The sequence below is a fragment of the Lissotriton vulgaris genome, chromosome 2_1, assembly GCF_964263255.1.
Source record: "Lissotriton vulgaris chromosome 2_1, aLisVul1.2, whole genome shotgun sequence".
NCBI classification, from domain to species: domain Eukaryota; kingdom Metazoa; phylum Chordata; class Amphibia; order Caudata; family Salamandridae; genus Lissotriton; species Lissotriton vulgaris.
Window position 1 is genome coordinate 694,368,994 of NC_141687.1, and position 21,303 is coordinate 694,390,296.

Genomic DNA, 21,303 nt, shown 5'->3' on the forward strand with positions numbered 1-21,303 from the left:
GCGGACGGGGGCAGACGAGCTTGCCTTTGACGCGTCTTCAGTGCACCAGCGGCACGCCCGCAGCCCGCGGCCGCAGTGGCCGCCATTAAGTAGGGGTCAGGAAGGGCTGGACAGCTGGGAGGCGGGAGCGGGGAGAGGAGCTGGATTGGGCCGGTCGCGCTGGGGGGGGAGGGGCCGGGGGGGCAGCAGCGGCGGGGAAAGGTAAAGGGAGGAAAGAAGGGATAAAGAAAAAAGGGAAAATAAGCAGAAATAAGGCACAAAAGAGCAGAGATGCAGAAAAGTTCAGAAAGGTGAAAGATGGAAAGGGTAAAAAAACGAGTGAAGGAGCAGAGGGAGAGAAAGGGAAAATGGGCAGAAATAAGGCACAAAAGAGCAGAGATGCAGAAAGGTGCAGAAGGGTGAAAGATAGAAAGGGTAGAAAAACGAGTGAAGGAGTAGAGTGAGAGAAAGGAGACAGAGGTCCACTGGACCACCAGGGATGAGGCGCAGGGAAACCTGCGGGTGGAGGAGGGCCTCGATCACTAACACTCAAGAGTGCAGGGGTACCTCACTTAATGGTGGAGCTGCGAGGGTGGGAGAGCAATTTCACTGACAATGAGTCAGTGGTCATCGTGAGAGAGGAGTCCAGGATGAATCCCAGGTTGCGTGCGTGGTCCGTGGGTGTTGGTGCGGTGCCCAGTGCTGTGGGCAACCAGGAGTCATCCCAGGTGGATGGGGATGGTCCGAGGATGAGGACCTCCGTCTTGTCGGAGTTCAGTTTCAGACGGCTAAGTTTCATCCATTCCGTGACGTTTTTCATTCCTTCCTGGAGGTTGAATTTGGCGGTGGCTGAGTCTTTGGTGAGGGAGAGTATCAGCTGTGTGTCGTCGGCGTATGAGATGATGTTGAGGTTGTGTTTGCGTGTGATGGCGGCGAGGGGGCTCATGTAGATATTGAAGAGGGTTGGGCTAGGTGACAAGACTTGGGGTACGCCGCAGATGATCTCGGTGGCCACGGAGCGGAAGGGAGGTTGGCGAACTCTCTGGGTTCTGTTGGAGAGGAACGAGGTGATCCAGTCCAGGGCTTTACCTTGGATCCCAGCGTTGTGGAGGTGGGTTATTAGGGTGCGATGTCAGACTGTATCAAAGGCGGCTGAGAGGTCTAGGAGGATGAGAGTGGTTGTTTGCCCTTTGTCAAGCAGTGTCCTGATGTCGTCGGTGGCTGCGATGAGGGCGGTCTCGGTGCTGTGGTTGGCTCGAAATCCGGACTGGGATGGGTCGAGGGAGCCATTGGTCTCGAGGAATGCGGTCAGCTGTTTATTGACGGTCTTCTTGATGACTTTTGCAGGGAAGGGAAGAAGAGAGATGGGGCAGATGTTCTTGAGGACTTTAGGGTCCGCTGTGGGTTTCTTCAGTAGGAAATTGAGGTGGGGTGCGATGATGGTGTCGGCTTTGTTGAAGATGTGGTGAGGGCATGGGTCGGAAGGAGAGCCGGAGTGGATGGTGTTCATAACGTGGCTGGTGTCTTCAGTGCTGATGGGAGTCCAAGCGCTGAGGGTGGTTGCAAAGGTCTTGCGATGGTGTGATGTCGTTGCTGCTGGCGCTGGGGTTGGAGAGCTCTTTTACGATGCTGAAGAGTTCCTTGCTGTTGTGTAATGTTGTTGTCCAGTCGCTCTTTGAACAATGTCTTTTTGATGGTGCGGATCAGCTGGTGGTGTTTGCGAGTGGCGCTCTTGAGGGCTGTCAGGTTTTCGGTCGTCTGTTCGCCGCGCCAGGTTTGCTCGAGGGTTCGGCAGGATTTCTTTGATTCTTTGAGGTCGTCGGTGAACCATGTGGCTTTCCTGTTGCCGGGCTTACCTGGAGGGTTCTTCAGTGGTGCAAGGGCGTCGAAGCAGTTATCTATGGATGTGAGGCTTTATTGCATTTTCTTCAGGAGTGCCCTAATGACCAGATCATCCTCTGATTCAGCGTGGTCTCCCAGGCCAGCTGCACCAGGTTTGAAAGCAGAATCTTGTTGTTTTACTTTCTGTAGCATTTCAAAATGGATTTTAGCCTGTTTGGGGCCCCTGGACTGTCCCATGGCGGAGATCAAACTTGGATAGAGGGATTTTGTAAACTCTGAGTCAGAAGCCCGTCCCCAGCAAATTCACTGCCACCTGCATCAGTCCCTAGCGGTCGCGGGGAGCATACTCCATCCTAAATGCTCAAAGACCTGCCTCTCCCTAGAACACAAGCAGTTTGTAATTAGGAATAGTCTGTGCCATGCGCCAATATCTGCAGGTAGTTTCATGTTAAGCAATACCAACAGCCTGCCTCTCTAGGCCCCGGTTTACAGCCCTCATCCCTCCAGTATCAGAGAGTTTTTACCTCAGGGACTACAGTACGGTCTAGCAGGGAGGTTCACCAGGCCATCCTCAGGCAATGATAGCTCCATCCAGTTGATCATGCTGAAGTTAACCCAGGGAAACCCTCCTTAAAGTGGAGGGGCACACGCATATCCTATGTGCACCACTGGCTTTGGGGTGCAGCATGCATGGGCGGCAACATTCTAACTCCATTTCAGGGGCGCCTCTGCTTCTACTGCCCGTCTGCTTGGCTGGCTCTAAGAAGGTGATCACCCCCATGCAAGGCAGTCCGCCAGTATTTTGTCCCCTTCAGTGCCCGTAGTGATTTGTGAATTGCGGCTGCCTGCGATATCCACAAGCCATCTTGGGAGCTTTGGGATGTTTGCGTATGTCATGTTTTCCCAAATCAGTATTATCTTTTCCATGTCAGAGTGGGAATCTGCAGCCATGCAGCAGCTGTTCATTTTTTTCCTTCCTACATGATGTTTCATTTGGCTAATATTCCCTCAGTGGCGAGAGCTCTGGGTCTAATCGGCCATTTTGGAAGGTGCTGAAGCTTTACCCTAATGGATAGTGTTTTAGAAAAAATTGAGGATGCATAAACGTTTACCTGATCTATCAACAATAAGTTAATCTATTTGTTTACTTTTGCGTTTTAAATAGTTCTGACATGTCACTTAGAGGCTACTTCAGAGGACATGCGAGTGGGAAGGAGCAAAAGGTAAACAAGAACAGATCTAGATAGCCAGAGGACCAATTAAGGTAGTAGAATGCAAGCATTACAGTGTGTCAGTGGACCTGTCAGTAAGGTAGGTTTCCTACTCAGGATTACGAGTAATGAAGGCACCTCTGAAGAAGGAGGTTTTCAAATCATTCCTAAAAGTACAATCGTTCTTTTGATCCATCATTCTAAGATTCCAAGATTATTTGAGAGGTCAGGATTAAGGAAATTGAAGGTTGGTCCTACTTGTCTTTTTCTTTTGGGCTTCCTAGTTTCCTTACAATGTCAAAAGGAGCTGCCAAATTTTGCAAGAAAAGCTATCTCTCTAATGTTGGGTCTATTGTATAGTATTTTGGATTTGATCTCCTATTGTACAAGAAGCAAATGGAGGTTCTTCCAAGGCAGTTTTTTAATTTGAGTTTTAGGATTCTGGGTAGTCTGGGGGGAAATATTGGTTATAATAGTGTACTCTTGTTTAATTTCATTAATGTTGTGTAATATTCCCGAAGTTTACAACCCATTGCATAATTATGCACAGGTTGTTCAAAAATGTTGCAAGAGCGACTGAGAACAACATAAATGACAAGGCTACAAGTGACCGCTGTTTGCGGGGCTTGTGTCTTTGCACTATTTTATAGATTGAAATCCTTGCATAAAATCAGTTGTGAGAAAGCATTGTGCACTAACATATAGGGGCCCATTAGGATGGCGGACGGATCGCCCCCGCCATCCGTCCCTGAATGACCCCCCGCCACATTAGTATGAATGGGGGGTCCGCGGCGGACGGAAAGACGGTCCGCCGCTTTTCCACCACCCCGGTCGCGTTGCGACTGGGGCAGAAAAGGGTTTCTATGGTGGCGTTGTCTATCAGACACCGCCAGCCATATTCAATGGGCTTTTTTAAATGCCTTTCCGTGGTGGCAATGCTGCATGGAAATGCATGCGGAGTCTGCATTTGGGGCCCGATGCGGGCCCCCATGGACTCCGGGGGGTGGGGGTTGCACATGGGGGGTAGGAATGCAAGATGCGCCCGCCACTGTGGCGGGCGCATCCTAATGCCAGGCACGGGACCCCCGCCCTCATGGCGGGCGGTCCCTGGTACTGTGAGGATGGCGGGCGGGCAAAGTCCGCCCGCCATCCTAATGGGGGCCATAGCGTTAAAGGGCAGTTTTAAATTTTGTTTATCCATCAAATATTTCTTGCGCTTTTCTGACATTTTTCTTAAATACGCAAAAGTTCATTATGGGAATTTTACACAACACTAATTCTGGCATAGATCCAGTTGGAGTGCACCCAGGAGTCGTAAAGGCCCAGACCCAGGAAATAGTGTGTGTGCCTATCCACCCAACTCCAGCTGAAAAGGAACAAGGTGACTGTGGTAGTCAACTACCTATGATGACGGAGGAGAGAAATAATCAGTGGTTCTGGTCAAGGCCTTATTTGAGCCGAAAAAAATACAAACAGGGATGATTCCTTAGAAAGATGCCCTTACCATATCTATTCTATTCTTCTAGGATGGAAAGAGGATTGGATCGCCCCCAGACGTGCAGGGGAGAAGAGAAGGGTTTTCTACATAGTGCAAAAGGTTTTCATCACAGAGAAAATAATATTTGTGATTCTGCACTTTCGGCTCTCTTTTCCACTGTGCTTAAGTGAAAGCTATGTACAATTTAAAACAGGGGAATAGGCAGCCTTACAAAGATCGCATGCCAGGAGCAATAGTGCATCTGGAAACCTGTGCCTGCATTGCTTTTCAGGCATTCAATTACACCTGCTTCATGAAAGGCAAAAAGCGCGTTAAAAAGTGAGTTTAGGTGGAGTCATTCGACTCCACCCATACTATTAGTCTTTACTATTGAATTTGGCCCGATATGTTCAAAGTAAGTAATTCATTCTTAAGGCTTTGCACTTATTGCATGTTAAATTCTATTACCGCACAAACAAGCTAGGTGAATTTTCTGTATTCAGTACTGTGAAGTCGATGTTTTAACAGATCGATATTTTAGCTTCTTATTTTTAGATGTAAGTCACAAAATATGCTGGATGGAGAAGAAAGTATTACTATGTTTTTGGTGTCAGAAATTGGAATAATGCATGGACATGTTGAAAATTCCACAGTGACAGACCTATAATAAAACAATTGTTACACCCTTCATTGCATGTTTTACATTCATAAAAGATCAGAGCTGAAATGTAAGGAAAGTCGTATTTTTTACCGCTGGCAAGTACATGGCTTTTGAAATTTGAAGATTTTTTTTTTAGTTACATTTAAAAAGTTCCTTATACTTTAGGTGCACTGGAAAACAACTAAAACAACGTGGGCTTCTGTTCTGAATTTCAAGTAGACTTTTCCAATCAGTTTATTTGAAATGAGCCACATATTGGCTTCACTTTTATTGATGCTCTTTTTTGTAAACTGATTTTATACAGAGTTGTGTGTACAGATTTAAAAGCTTTTTTGTTACGTGTAGATTTTCTGGGACTCAAACAGGCATCCACCAACAGAAAAAGAAGCAAGAAAAATATCGTAAAATGGAAAACTCACAGTCAACATTCCACTTGATGCTTCTTGGCGGAAGCTTAAGAGTTTCATTGATCTTTTCCAGCACGGTCTGTAGCTTTTGCTTTTGAGCGATTTCAGACTGTGTGACTTCTGCAACATTCAATTTCTCATTCTCGAGGTTCTCTACATTAGAAAAAGGAGGAAAAACAGGGAGAACTCCGTGACCTTTTTTATTCTAAGGCCCACATTGTTTGATCAAAGTGTATTGCTACCATTTTTTTTTCTTATAAAGTAAATGCTTTTTGCAGAGATTTGAAAAACAGGTCTTAAAAACGAATGTAAAGAAGGATCTAGTGGCAAATTCAAATAGTCTGCAAGCAGTAAACGGAGAAAAATATAAAAATATAGTGTAGAAATAATTTTAGTTCATCGCTATCTCTCAGATTGTTCCATTCTTGTACAATGTCTGCTGTAAAATCAACTAGAAACTTTTAGCTGTAAATGAATATTGGGAGAGTAAGCTGAAGAAAGAGTCCTCACATTTGTATCTGATGGTCAAGCAGCCTTCATGTACCGAAATTCTATATATATTGCCTAATTTTATCATTTATTTATTTTCAAGTTTTACACAGTGAGAACTTGACCCGAAGGTATTAGAGCGCTTTACCGAGTTTGCATAGAAGCTTTAAAACATACGTTGAATTACAGCTGCCACAATATATTAATACAGTAATCACTACCTTGTACAACTATGCAAATTTGATACAAGGACACACTAAACATAATGAAGATGGAATGATTTCCAAGTCAAATTGCCGCCTGAAAAATGCATTTAAAAAAAGAAAACCAATATGTAATAGTACATGTATTCAAGTATAGTACCATGAATGTTACTTTTGTCATAGAGAGCAAAGCTTATTGTGGAATTCATTTTCATTGCTTATCCTTTTGTGTGCTAGTAGGCGGTTATAGGATAAGGCCTGTAGAATGTGCACAGAAAAATGATTTACTCTTGGTCAACTAATGTCATCTTGTAATGCAAAGCAAGACTTGCTCAAAGACATCACCTATGATTTTCAATTGCTTGCCAGCCTTGCAACAGACACCGTTGGCATACCATATATGGGTGAGACGAAGTGTCTACCTCTGACTGGTTTCATCCTGCCTATGCTTGGAAAATGATATATACAATAGAAGGGGGTTCCCCAGGGCAATAGGCGATGCAGGCAGGAAGGGAGGGGATCAATAGAGCAATTAGAAAAGAACACCCTGCCAAAGTTGATGATAAAGGGTCCTGTACAGGATCCGATTCTGGTAAGAGGGGAGCAATATCCAATGAATATCAATAACCAAGACAGCAAATAGATAACAATCAGTTCATCTTTTTATAGAAAATAGATGTTTTTTATTATTATTATTTGTTTTGATGCAATCAGTCATTTTTAAGAAACAATCAATGGCTAGCAGATTCTAGAATTAATAAAAACAGCAGTTGTTAAAGGCCCTGAACACGATTTATAGGACAGAGCCGCGGGTGAAGGCAGTGCAGCCTCAATCAAACGGACTATAATGGCCACTGGGAGAAAAATGTTCCAAATTCACAACAGACAAACAGAAATACAAACGTTGAAATGCTGGAACAGAAGGTCTGTACACGCCATTATTGACACTGGACCCATTCATGGTCTTTAATGGAGCTTGCAATATTGCTATATTCTAATCAAGCAATATCATCCCTTGAGGGTCGGAGCACTCTCTGTTAGCTATTGACTGGTTTGGAGTCAGAAGGTCTGACATGAAGCCACAAGCTCTTATCCCTGGGAAGGCCCTCCTGCTTGGATGATATGACTTTGGTCTTACAATTTGAAGTGAAATTCACAAAATTGTTTGTTAGATGGTGTGTTTTTCATGGGAGTATTTAGGTTACAAGAAGCACACAAGTTAGATTACCTGTTTTAGTGATAAGGCTCTGCCAATTTCCTACCACTGAAATGCATTGTAGTGAACTTTCCTCTGGTGCCGAAACAATTACAGAAGTACACATCTAAGAAACCTTGGGCCACTGGAAAAGCATTTCAAGCTTCACAGGATGGTACGCAGAAGTCAACAGCAGAGTCCAGTACAAGCAGCTACATGTCAGTTGGGCACTTTCGGAAAAAGGTCTCTGGTAGCTTCATGTGTCCCCGTAGCCATGGCAGAGGTCAGCCAACTGAGCCAGAGTCTTTTTCCTTGTACAGGTGGGAGCAGATCCAGTCCTTCAGGTCTCCTCACAGGTTTCAAACAGTAGGTGCAGTAGTTATTCTGCTCTTCCACACAGGTCATGAGGTGTTCTGAGGAAGGCTGGATGAGGGTCTAGCCTTGTCAGATTCAGCAGCCTGTGGGTGGCGTGGGAGGACACTCTAAGACACTCCTAGTTCCATTTTGACCTACGGAGCAAAGAAGGCCAGGATCAGACCTTTCCACTTTTGCAGTAGTTCTTCTTTGCTTTACTACAACACACCCAAAATGCACTAGTGGACGGAACAATAAGGGCCTCATTACGATGTCAGGTGGTTTACAGAATCAGGACCGCCAGTTGGCGGTCCCGACCGCAGTATTAGGATGCGACTGCACAAGGTGCCGTTGCACACTCCCATTTCTCTATGGGCGCTTGGAAAAAATTTCAGAACTAGAGTCATGTTTTGTCTTTCAGAGAGCTTCTAATATAATTCCAGCTCGTCTGCTTTTTACTTTATTCATAATGAACACTATGTATTTAAGGTCTAATGGATATAAAAAATAACTAGTGCTGTACATGGAGCGGATGGTGCCATGAAGTGTAAATGATTTTTGTCTTATACTAACTACTGAATTCAATCAGTAGTATCACAAAGAAGTAATTGATTCATACTGCTTCATTGGCATTGGCTAGGAAATCCAGATCGAGTTCTCTTTGGTGTAGCAGCCTAGCATTTTACTAAACCTGAGCGAGATTTAGATTATGCTAGAATAATTTAGGTTCCTGAAGGAGTCACATATATATTCAGGGTTGAGTTGGTATAAAAGTCCGACTTAAATTGAATTAAACATAAGATACACAAATTGGAAGGCGTACCAAAAGTGAATTGTAGAAACGTTCTATTTCTTATACAAAGACTTCAGCAACACATATAAACACATTGTCCATAACCTATTACAATATTGTTCAATATGGTCCAAGATAAAACTTCATAAACAGCACACCCAACCCATATTAATCAAAAAAATCAAGTTGTAGTGTATTTAGTAATGATCAATGGGATATTTCCTCCTAAAATATTACACACTTTCTGACCAAAGTCCATCAAAGGTTAAAAATGGGGTTGCAAATGATCAAAATGGGGATGTTAGAGAGGATGGACTGTTGAAGTCTCAGATGGTTAAACTGTCCACAAGACCATCATCAGGACTGAGTGACACAAACAAAGGAAGAGGACGGGCCATGAGTAACCTAGCAAAATACAGACATCAATAAACCTTAAGAGAAAATCATATATGTGCATAACTCAGCATAAAGGTGCAAAAATGCACTACATTTGTGAAGCACAAGTGTCCCTAATCATATTACACCAAAAAAGTGCCTATACTCACCATAGATGTACTACCCAAACCACAAAATAATTAATCATACATACTACTAATAAAACGGCATAAAAAAGTCAACTTATTTAGAGTGCAGAACACCAACATTCTAAAAGTTATTCCATTAAAAAAATAAGACTCATAACAGTCATTAGAGTACCTAAAAATCTACCAGTAATAATATTAGGAGAAAATAACAAAGCAAAGAAAGCACTAACTTGAAAAGGACCAGATCGTCCTTACACCCATAAAAAAGACAAAAGCTGCCATCTCACATCACAGAAAGAAGTTTGACCATGTCAAACAAAACAAGCAAATCAGAAAGTTGAGAAAGCGTATCATGCCATCTTTTGGGTGAGACATTTCTTAACAGTGTTCACCCGCCAAATACATCTATTCTCCTTCAATGTGAGCAACCAATCCATATCATTTCTGAGTTGTAAAAATGTACTTCAAACGCATGGTAACAACACAACATGAGCGACTGTTGTTCACGCTGCCATTGTTTAAAAGCATCTTCATGCCAAAAAATTATGCAGGGATGTATGTCTGGGCAGAACGGCCTTTTAATATGAAGCATATTATGAAGTACTGAATCTATGTCCTTCTCTTTTTGGCACCAACACAACCACACCCGTGCAGTCAAGAAAGATATCCAATTCATTTCTATAAAATTATGTAGAATAATTCAGTTGGAGCTAGTTGTCCTTGCTGGCCTAATGGATGGAATTTCTCGGACGACTATCAGGGTAGGCTTCATTTCTGCAAGTCCCAAATCATGATTGACAATCATGCAAAAGTGTATGAATTCCAAAATAATCTTGAGGTTAATCTGTATGTGGTAGAAAGGGTTGTTTGCGTTTATATTTCATCACTGTAAATGGTCATTGGTAGTTTTTAAAAGGTTGTTACATTACCAAAGATAGTATTATTTCTCGCCTAAGTTATTGAGAATGTGTGTTGTTTTCAGATTAAAGGTCATGATTTCATTTTGGCATAAGAGTTTGCTTTTAGCTTTTTTCTTTAGTAGGATCTAACAGAAGGTGTGTGAGACTATAGTGTTTTGGATACTCTGAAAGATTCTTTCTAGAGTCATGGACTTTTAGACTGAATCGACGTGAACCTTAGTACTATGAATGAAGGAAGTAGATTTATACAAAAGAAAATCTGACTAACAGAAGGTTATGCTTTACCTTTGGGTTAATTAGAGTTATGTAGAGTGTACACACATGTCCATGCTCCAACTATTGCAGACAGGACTCTCCACATATTTGGTGGATGTTCCGCTTCTGCCTAACTTTACATACCTCTCCCCAGCAAGGATATTTCTCTCAAGCAGTACTGTGGGTGAAGTTCCAGCTCATGATACTTTGCTTTATGCAATCTGACCAAGAGGTGTCAACTGTGTGTCACTCTTCTGATGAATCATGAGGTCACTGAAAACATTACCTCCTAAAGACAACTTCCATTTCCTCATAGGCTAGCTGTGCAATTGCGGTTTTTCTTTCAGAACTGTGAGTGAGAAAGACAAAGATATGGACCAGGGTAAGTGAGGACTAAAGAACAGAGGCCACAAGGACCTGACCTTTGGTGGGCTAGGGGGTTGCGGATATTTATTGCAAAAGAAGCCTCATCTGTGGACTTTGTACAAGGATCCAGTTGGGCACTGTGTGTGTGTTGGGCACAGCTAGACTGCCGCAGATGTCCATCTAAGAGTAATGTGTGGAAGTGCGTATAGATGGGTATTACCATTTTTCTCAAAGGTATACATGCATTTTTCCTTTTAATTAATCTTCGATCCTGTAAGCACTAGTCTAATATTAATGGTGAAAACTGGTGGGAAGCAGTACAGTGGGAAGCAGACTGGATTATTGTAACTCTTTGTATTTGGGGACCACATTATACATCTTTCAGGGGCTTAAAAGAATCCAGGCTGCGGCAGCTAAACTGGCCTTTGGCAGGCAACGTCGATCCTCCACAACACTGGCTCTGAGAGAGCTACATTGGCTTCCCATAATGGAAAGGGTTCAGTTTAAGTCCCTCTGTGTGGTTTTCAAATCAGTGCATGAGTTAGGTCCGGTTCCTATGCAGGAAAGGTTTTCATGGTATTTACCAACAAGGCAGCTCCGCTCCTCTAGTGCCGGTCTACTGACGGTCCCTAGATTCAAACGGTCCAGGTTAGGAGGAAGGGCATTTAGGGTGGCTGGTGCTCGTTTGTGGAACAAACTACCCCAGAGTCGCAGGCAGTCCAGCTCCTTGCTAGAGTTTCGTAGGAACCTTAAGACTTGGCTTTTTCCTAAGGTTTAGTCCTTAAGTCCTCTCTTTTTTTCGTTTGTGACATTCTTCCACTCTGGTTTATTAGTCTGAAGCGCCAGGATACCCGTGGGGTGACAGATCACGCTATATAAGTGTAAAAATCAATCAATCAAGAACAATTGATGGACAGAATTCCTAACAATGTCATACCCTAGAACAGAGATCTGGGCCTAAATCCTTAATCCCCCCCCCATGCCATTCCAGGTTGAACCCAGACATATGCAAATCAGTCTTGACCCTGCAACTAATGTGGAAAGTTTATCCGGAGCTGCCAGGCCAGGTCCTCCCAGGACTGGACACAAGCATCCAGGGTCCCAGGATGCTTGTTTCTGGTCTAAAAATGTCCTGGTCTGCCAGTTCATGCTGGACTGTTCCCGTGGGGAACAGGGTCAAGACTGATTTACATATGGCTGGGTCTAAACTGGAAAGGCCTGGCATGCAAAAACAATGATTGATTTAACACAGATCTGTGACTGGGTGTGAATGTTTGATTACTTCAGCATTCCGTCCATCATCTGTTCTTTTTGCTAATACCAGTGGGGAAACAGGATGGCAGTTTTCCACTGAATTATAGGAAAAAGGTTATATGCCCTTGATGCAATGCTGTTGCCTGCATTCTCACCTCCAACAGCCACTTAAAGTTTCTTCTGATAGGGAAATTTGGGCAGACAATGTCATGATATGAGGTGCAATGAAAAATCCCACTCAACTCACTGTCAGAAAAAAAACAAGCAACACCTTCATATTCATTTTTTTAGGATATAGGAAGTAGATGTCTGAGAGTTTTTGCTAGCCCCAGCTATTCTGCCAGCAACTTTTGGGAATATTGAGCCATGCTTGAGAAATCACACAGGACTGGAAACATCCCTTCTTTGTAGCAGCAGACGAAAGAAGAACTGAACTGCCTTAATTCCCGGGTTGCTTTTGTTTTAGATTGCAGGGCCTTATCTGAAATCCTACATCCTATGTGGGATGCAACGATCCTTTTTGAAAAAAACTTTGATGTCGGGAATTGCAAACACCCGACAAAAATTCTGGACAGCATCAGCTGTAAGGCAGCTCTGGCAGGTCAGAATTCTAGGCAGGCCGCTAGCGAAAGAAGTATCGAAATTAATAAGTTACTTTTTTCACGCAAACTGTAAATAAGGCATACGTTATTCCCAGTTATAAATATGCCCAGTTATAAACTAAGGAGGTATAATATTTTATTCTCCTAGTTTTGAATTGTGATGTATCAATTTAGTAGATCACAGACACGAAATGTGAATGTATAGTAGTGTGAATAATGTCTCAAACATTGGTGCCAGCTCTCAAACATTGGGGCCATGTAGTGAAAATTTCAACCTCATATATATTCTAAAATGCACACATGTTCATCCCAAATGTAACATTTGGGAGATAGCACCATTTTTCTAATTCCTTCTTTTTTCTATAACCCGATTAATTTCCTGAACTGGCAATAACTTACTGAAAGTAGCAAGGCATCAGCTCATAACATTGTTTTATATATAAAAAAAAATTCACAGGTTCAGAAACGAAAACCTAAATCACTTACATTCTCTTACGAGCTTGCTCTGGTGAGGAAAACTCAAAGGACTGTATGCCTAAATGAAACCTAGAGGTCATTGAAGCAGGATTACTATTATCCAATAACGAGTTATTTTAACCCAAGTTGTAGATTCACAATCCTTAGTTGGACGACTTGCCAAAAGGTTATAATTATTTCCCAAATAATGTTCATACGATAGAGAGAAGAACAAACACTTTCATTATATCACCTCAATACACATACTGTAAAAATGCATACAAATGTTGGAGCTGCCCATTTCAATAGCAACACTGGGAAATCTAGCAAGTTAATTCATGAAAGTATCTCTAGCTAAAGAAATTCATTTTCTATTTATATAAAAATGAGCAATTGGTGCTAGGGTGCAAGCAAACGCTGCCAGCATGAGAGATCTTTTTAAAAAACAGCTTTGGTAGTAATGCTTGTGGGAGCAGACAGCATAGCAGTTTCATTTCTGGATATGGTTGAATGCTGATCCAACATGAGGTAATGCACGTCTCATGACTCAAAATATAAAACATTCATTGTAGAAACTTGGACTGCCCAAAAATTGGCTTAGACTGCAAACACTAACTGGAAGTGACAAACACAATATGAAGAAAAAGCAGTGAAAAGATGCAGAAATGACCAGCCTGGAACAAATGATCTGCATTTCTGCTGCACTTTTAATGACTATGAATCTAGCACTAGACCTGGGCAACACCTCGGTAATGCAATCAGTGTAGAACTGATCAGACTATATATGCTGTTTTGGAAAGTTACCTTTATGCGCACTGCCGAAATAGAGAGATTTGTTTCTACTTTATGTTTTGTATTTGGATGCAAATTACAAGAACAAGGAAAGAAACAGAAACTAACATTATTTACCCTGATGTTGTATACAATGGAGGTGGATCACTTTTCAAAGTGAGAGTGCTGGCCCTCACCAACTCCAACTAAGTCTGCAGAACTTGTACAAAATTCAAGTACTACTTAAACAGCAGGGCGACAAAATTAGCCAAATGTGTTAAACTCAGCATGAGTGAAGAAAGCAGTTTTGAGGCTTAAGTGTTGGATCTAGGGGAATCTTTCTAATAAAACATAGCTAAAAAGAGGTAGGTTACTGACATTTATAGAAAGCACATCATATATATGTCTGTTTGATGCAACTAAATGACCAGAAATAGCTAAACTATTCACTTTTGTTTACACTCATTTCACAATGTGCAATAACATAGGGCACCATGGTATGTCAACAGCATAATCCCATCCTTGACTAGTGACTGATCTATGTACGTGAAATGACTAAGATGTTCAACTTCTCACCTGATGTGGACTTCCTTTTGAGAAAACAATGTAGTCAGACATGTTCATAACAAACAAAATGGTGACTTACCTGTGGGAATAGTTTTGCAGCTTGATGACTTTCTGCATTCACTTACTCTGCATTAATTCACCACCTAATGGCTAGGTCCAGATTGTCTCGGTTTCATCCTATTATTGTTAGGTCGAGCCGAGTGGCAGGCGCATGCGCTGCTTGCTCTGCGAGGCATGCTGTATTAGGGTAGGCACTAGCAGCCCTGACCAGTCTTCGCCCATATTTGTCTTTGGCTTTGTGTCATTTTTAAATACTGGCTTCTGATTCGTAAATATGCTTGTTAGTCCCTCCTTGGTACTGCCTTGTCTCCATAAGGACTGGACCTTTTACTTGGCTCGTTACACGGTCTGCTTTATGTAGTGGGTGAGCACTATTTTGTTTATAAACACTTATGGGGATAATGGCAGCCGTTATTTTTTGTATTTGCATCATGGGCACGGCACCCGCTACAGGGACACCGCGCTGTTTATTATTTTTTTTTTTAAAGTTAATACTGAGTGCAGCGCCCACTTCAGGGACAGTACGCTCAGTTTTATTATTTTTTTTTTTTACTTTAGTAATGAGTGCAGCGCCCGCTTCAGGGACAACACGCTCGTTGACTGCTTCAAGCCAGGAAGCACACACTTCTGGCCGCTTCTTCAGCTAATAGCTCAGTCTCTGCAAATAAACTGGTGCTTCCCGTGGTTTTGGCACCCGAAAGAGGTGACTGCTGCAGACAAACAGGCCCTTTGTGGAGGGGGGACTGCAGGACACACACACTTTCTTACAAGAGGGACATTTTGCAGCTTCCCCGTTCCCTGTGAGGTATTTAAATGTCTTGAGTCCGGGGTGGCAGAGTTATTTAGCTTTCTTGCGCAAGTAGACATGTGTTTTTCAAAAGTAGAATCGCTTTTTGCACTTCACAATGGATTTACACTCATAAAAAGAAATACACTTCCAAAGATTCATGCCTGAGTAAACGTGCTGCTACCAGTAGCAATGAGTGGGAGGAGCCCCGGGCGTAAATGTCTGGGCATTTGGGTACACCCACAAATAACTACTTTTTTATTTGTGCAGTTTTATATACCAAAGTCCTGAAATTATTGAAGCGCCTTACATGAGCACCTGTTACATTACACAAGGGCACGTTCATTCTTCAGTGGGCACGGGGGAATTTAGTGATTTGCCCAGGATCACAGGATGTTGAGCCAAGACTCGTACCTGGTTCCCAAGGTCTTAAGTCGGCAGCGCTGGTCGTTAGGCCACATACTTTGGTGGGCATTCGCATGTGCTTAAAGCTCCCTGCCCATGGGTCAGGCCAGAAATTTGGGAAAGGTTCGATATTTACTCTTGTCAAAAGCATGAGGAAATCTCTTTCCAGTGTGGGAAGGACAGAGCAACTCTAAAATCGGTGGCGGTGTAGGGGAGCAGTTTTTTCCATGCGGAAGATATGTGCTCTAGATAGAGGGGAAAACGGGAAGGAAGGTATCTGCGCAGAGAAGAAAGCATCCTCCACCTCCATGCACAATTGTACATTGCAAACAATTGCACAGGGAGAAATGACTTGTCAGATGAGCAGAAAGAAATTTACAACTTACCCCAGAGCTCAGCTGAAAACCTGGGACTGTCACAGTCTGGCAGGCATAACCATGTAAATCTTTGTGAATTCCAAAAATCCAGAAATCTGTATTTACGCAGTGATGGAAATCTATGCATTTTTTAAAAACCTTTTTTGTGATTGGGGCCACACTTTTTGTAGACGTTTTGATTTAACCCAAAAAATATTTATAGTACGTTTACGAATAGACACCTTTTAGCCTGCCCTCTTCAACCATTGGGATGTTGTGCCATTGCCGTTTGCCCGCCTGCGGGAGCATACAGCATGGGGCAAAGGGTGAGCTCACTTTAGCCGTTGGATGCAATCATTGTGAGTTACTTCCTGTAGCTTGTACACAGCAGCTTGAAAAAACAAATAACCCCTTTATATGCTAGGGTCTCCTTGGTCAATTTCTGTTTTTCAAGTTTTCCTACTTGTAATTTTTTTTAAAGAGAGTTATTTTTCATTTTGCAAGTGCCTTGCAGCTCCTCAGGCAATTCTACCATACCCGAGTTGCTGCTCGCAGTGCGCTGCCTCCCACATGAGCACTGTAGGGCAACATCATAACTACTGGTAGGGTGGGTGACCCTGAAATGTGACAAATAAGGGATATTACGGCCTACTGGTCACCTAACGTTAAATTCCTGATCCTTCTTAAACAAACTTAACGGAATTTTTCAATTCACCAAATAACCAGAGCCCACAAATAATGAGGATGACAAAGAGCTGCTCGCCTTGTTTGAGACCAAAATCATAAAGAACTGTGTGGAAAAATGTCACCTTCATCACAAATCCTATGTTGTAAACAGTGCCACTGGAAATATAAGGGACAAGTTATGCAGCAGGGTTGACTAAATTATGCGGAGAAAAAAGGAAAATTATGCTGCGTAATGTAGCACATTTTTATATTATATTACTTCATTATTTTGTCATTTTTACACGTCTTGATTAAGGTTTCTCCTCGCTAGTACCGGTTGAATACCCAAATAGGATAATAAGCTACTAAAGGTGACCAGGCAATCTTTGCGTATGGTCTATCACAGTGTGGCAATACATGTTGCTGCATTATCAGTACGGTTTGATCTGCCCGAGCTACAACCCTTTTTTGGCTAAAATCTGCCAATCATTGAGCAGATGCTTGATTGTGTGGTAAATTTATAATTATGTGGAAAACGCAGCGGCTACAGAATTGCAATCTTCAAGTGGCCCTGGTATAAGCCTCACAACACTCTTTCAAACCCTTCACACATCCACATATTAATCAGGCCTAAGTAAAAACACAACACATCCAAACTACCGACTGACACTTGCCCAGTCATTCCTTGTGAACACTCGTGGTCACCCTGGCTCGGTACATCTTGGAGGGGCTGCATACTTCCCCCAAACAGGGTTATGTTACCAGAGCCTTCTAAACAGGCTTTGGTTGCAGTCAGAGCTTAATTTGTAAAATATTAACTGCAGTCCCCGAGGTTTTTCGTAGTACCCAATTTTTGGTGCAACTGAATGCCAGGGTTACCAATTACCAGTTGACACTGATTCTTATACCACAAAAGGAGGATGCACCTATTAACCTCCTAAGGATGAGAAACTGAGTTAGCCCCACCTGGATGTAGCTCAGTGGCCTTCATGTTACTGATAGAGCTCTCCACAGGGCCACTCAGCCTATTGGGGTACTTTACAAGACATTTTACCATCTACCTATTGCACCCACATCTTTCCTAGTCTATGAATGCGGACAGTCTCGGTCAGGTTAGGTGTGCAGGTCTGTGGAAACAGCTTCAAGGGTGGATGGTGACTTTGTTCCATAGAATCAGCTGTGCACTGTCTGCAGCATGGCCCAGTGCTGCTTCTGTCAACACTAGAGAGCAAAGAACACATGGGCAGCGGTGCATGTGCTTGCCAGCTGTGCTGGCTCCTGCACGCCTGCAACACACTGCACTGCTAATACTGAGCTTTTACAAAACATAACATAATCTATCCCTTAGGACCCAAATCGTAGATCTATTTATGCGGCTGAATGTTGCTCATTTTGTTGACCTTACAAGGATGAAAGGTTGAGTCTCCCCTGCTATGATTCGATATTATGACTGACAGACTACTACACACTGATATCCGCAGTAGAAATTAAACTCACAGAGTCTACAACATAATGACACCCAGACAAAAAACATTTCACGTACAAGAGGTATTAGCATTGTAAATGACAATTACAATGCCTTTTATTATTGTTATATATGCTAATGATCAAAACAGATAAATAAAAGGCATTGTCATTTACAATGCCAATAGCTTAAACTCTTGCAAATGTGAGACCTGTTGCATTCCAAATGCTTTTTTTTAAGTGTTCTTCATCGACCATTTGGTGCCGTGTCCCTCCCTGATGACATCAGATGTATGCCCAGAAAGCTCCATTACGTGGATGCCATCATCAAATTCTTATCTCCAGTGTCCCTACTTTTGTAACTTTCATCTTGTTAGATTACTGCGTACCCTCCTTGTTGCAAATCTCAGCACTCATTTTCTGGTTGAGGTGGAAGAGTCACATGTGAATCCAAATAGTCTCCAAACTCAAAACTACCCCTACAGGTAAGTAACCATTTTGTTTGCAGCATGAATCTTTCTGGCGTCACATGCTGTGCATTGATTGTGTAGCGGTATTCTCTTTTACTGCAGTCGGGTGGGTAGAGAACAAATATGTATTTGCAAACAGGGGTGTGAATACGCACCTGTGTCTCCATTCTTTACTGGATGTCTATACAGTTATTTTTGGTAAGGAGTGTAGTGAGCATCAAATGGCAGTCATGCAGATGTAGTTGATTGAGACATTTGCTATGAAGGGCAGTATTGAGACATTAGCGATGACAGATTTGCCCCTTTCTTCCTCGTGGAGTGCACCCTTGGTCTTTCCTCCAATGGAACACCTGCTGCCGTGTGCCACCTTTGTATTGTCTGAACAGTTCACCTTGCTATAGTTGGCTTAGTCGCCGGTAAACCCTAAGTCACTGAGGCGAAGGAGACAAATAACTGGTTAGTCTTCCTTATTTATTTCTTTACTGAGTGTAGCACATCACAGCCCTCCTCATGTATGCTTATGTCCTTGGTTATTCCATTTTCCTTCTTGTGCATATGTAAAGCTCTCTGCTGCACTCATGTCCATGGTACACACTTTATAAAACATAATAAATAAATGAACAATAAATAAGGAGTATTTGTTATCCATTACCACACAACGTAGGCGTATGATATTATTAATGTACCCATGCCACTCATGGGCGGTTCAACCATACAATGAGAACATTGCTGGGACCATTTGGGGTTTACCACCTATACGAGAGTAACCAAATAATGAAGAACTCTTTAACAAAGATGGGGACCCAAGACTTAACTTTCCAAACATATTGGCTCAAACCCTCAGATTTTTTAGGGAACTCCGAGGTGAACCCATGAACCATTGCATTACACTAGGCAAATCATTTCTCTGGAGCAGGAAATTGTATATGTACATATAAAAGAAATTGTTAACTCCTCCTTTCATTGCTAGATGGATTGATGAATCCCCAACACACAAAGCCCTGATAATAGCCTCCTAACCTCCAACCTAACCCACGAGTAGGGTTCATGGGCCCTTTGTGACTAGGTTAGTCATTAACAGGGTGTCTCACTCCGCCTTCCATTTGTGAGGCCATTTCACAAAGCTTGTCAAAACTCTCCTTGAAGGCAATTGTGTTCTCCTCTATCTTTTGCACTAGTTCAATCCTACTTGCTCTAGTGTGTGAGGTGTAGTGTGACTGAGAAGACTGTAATTGGGTTAGTTCCTGTAGATTAAACAGACTCTTGTTAATGCACGTCCAAGGGGAAAAACACATTTTACTGTGTTTTCAGTGCCCATGACATTGCCTTTAATTAGGGTTTGCCCCACTCCCAATCTTCTACTGTCCACTGATCTGTAAGAGCTTGAAATAATGTGGCCCAATATTTAAGGCCACTGTCGTCACCTATTGGGATAATACATCCTCTGAGCAGAAGACTTAGGGTTCACATTTTCATTCCCAAAACTATGCAGACTATGTGGTACTCCACAACTCCATGTTTAAATGCCTGCAGCTTTATCATTTCTCTCTCCAAAACAATCCACTATGCGCCCATTAAGATAAAACTTAATTTCTATCTCCCTCTTTTGGTTACCACTATTGAAATAGCACATTGTGTGGGCTATGTCCAGGAAGGAAGGCCTTCTGTCCCTGGCTCTATGATCTAATTCAGGTTATGCTGTGGCACAAAATTAACCAGTGTGATTTGTCCTCTTGTGGCCTCAGTATGAGTAAGGTGGAGCTGTATCCAAAGGGGCTGAAATCAGGACACTGTGCATGGAGGAGGCCCGGAACAGAGGAACAAGCAGAAGTGGCTGGATAAATCCATCCAAAATATTATCCTCGAATCTGGGTCCATACAATCATAATGGGCGGTAGTTTGAGTGGAGATACCAACTGGAATCTGTAACTCTACATCAAATACTGGATGACCAATAATGGGGCCTAGTGGGAGGTGGTCATATTCATAGTGTGCTCCAATCTACGAGAGTTTCTCCACTATGTCTTAAATGTATGTATTGCATTCCTGACCATTTAGAAGTACTATTAGTAAGAACAAATGATGTATCACTGTAACAAGGTTGATTTTGAAAACCTATTACATTTGTACTCATATTTAGCTCTATCATCTCTTCTCTCCATTTCATCCTTAACATGAAGACTCTAGAACTCATCCTACAAACAAAAGGGCTAAAACATACACAAGTACGATGAGAACATACACATCTTTCTTAAAATATCAAACATATCCTATATCTCCTCCCTTGAAATCATGAAAAATCTTTTGAAATTGATTAATAGATTTTCACTCCAACTTGTCCTCATCAAAACTGAATTTGTCCTCCTCCACTCACAAAACCACCCACCTCTAGTTCACTACTAGCTTCCAAGTCTAATCGACCTAGATATAGCTCTCACCTTTATCCCCTCAACAAAATCCCTAGGATTAACCATTGAGCAGAATATCTCCATGAACTCTTACATCACTCATCTTGCTAAAAACAGCCTAATTGTAAGTCCAACTTTTTTTTAAAAGTCAAACCGTCCATCCTAGCCAAAGACTTCAGGTCTGGTCCAAGTCTGTGCCCGGTCACACCTTGTTGGCTGGCCTTCCAAAAACTGCACTTGTCCATCTTAGTGCCATCATACATATAGCAGCAAATCAGCATGTACAGTGCACACAGTGATACACTTTTAATTACCCTCCTACCCACCACCAGAAGAAACAGAAAGAAACACAAGACTAATA

The 21,303-nt window shown here is 42.5% G+C and overlaps 1 protein-coding gene across 1 annotated transcript in view; it reads right to left on the reverse strand.

Moving 5' to 3' along the window:
- Nucleotides 1-21,303, reverse strand: part of PARVA (parvin alpha) — a 197,132-nt gene that overhangs the window by 83,379 nt on the left and 92,450 nt on the right. The window contains exon 5 of the mRNA XM_086955935.1: nucleotides 5,590-5,730. Coding sequence (XP_086812061.1) covers nucleotides 5,590-5,730 — 141 coding nt within the window. The remainder of the gene's footprint in view (nucleotides 1-5,589; nucleotides 5,731-21,303) is intronic.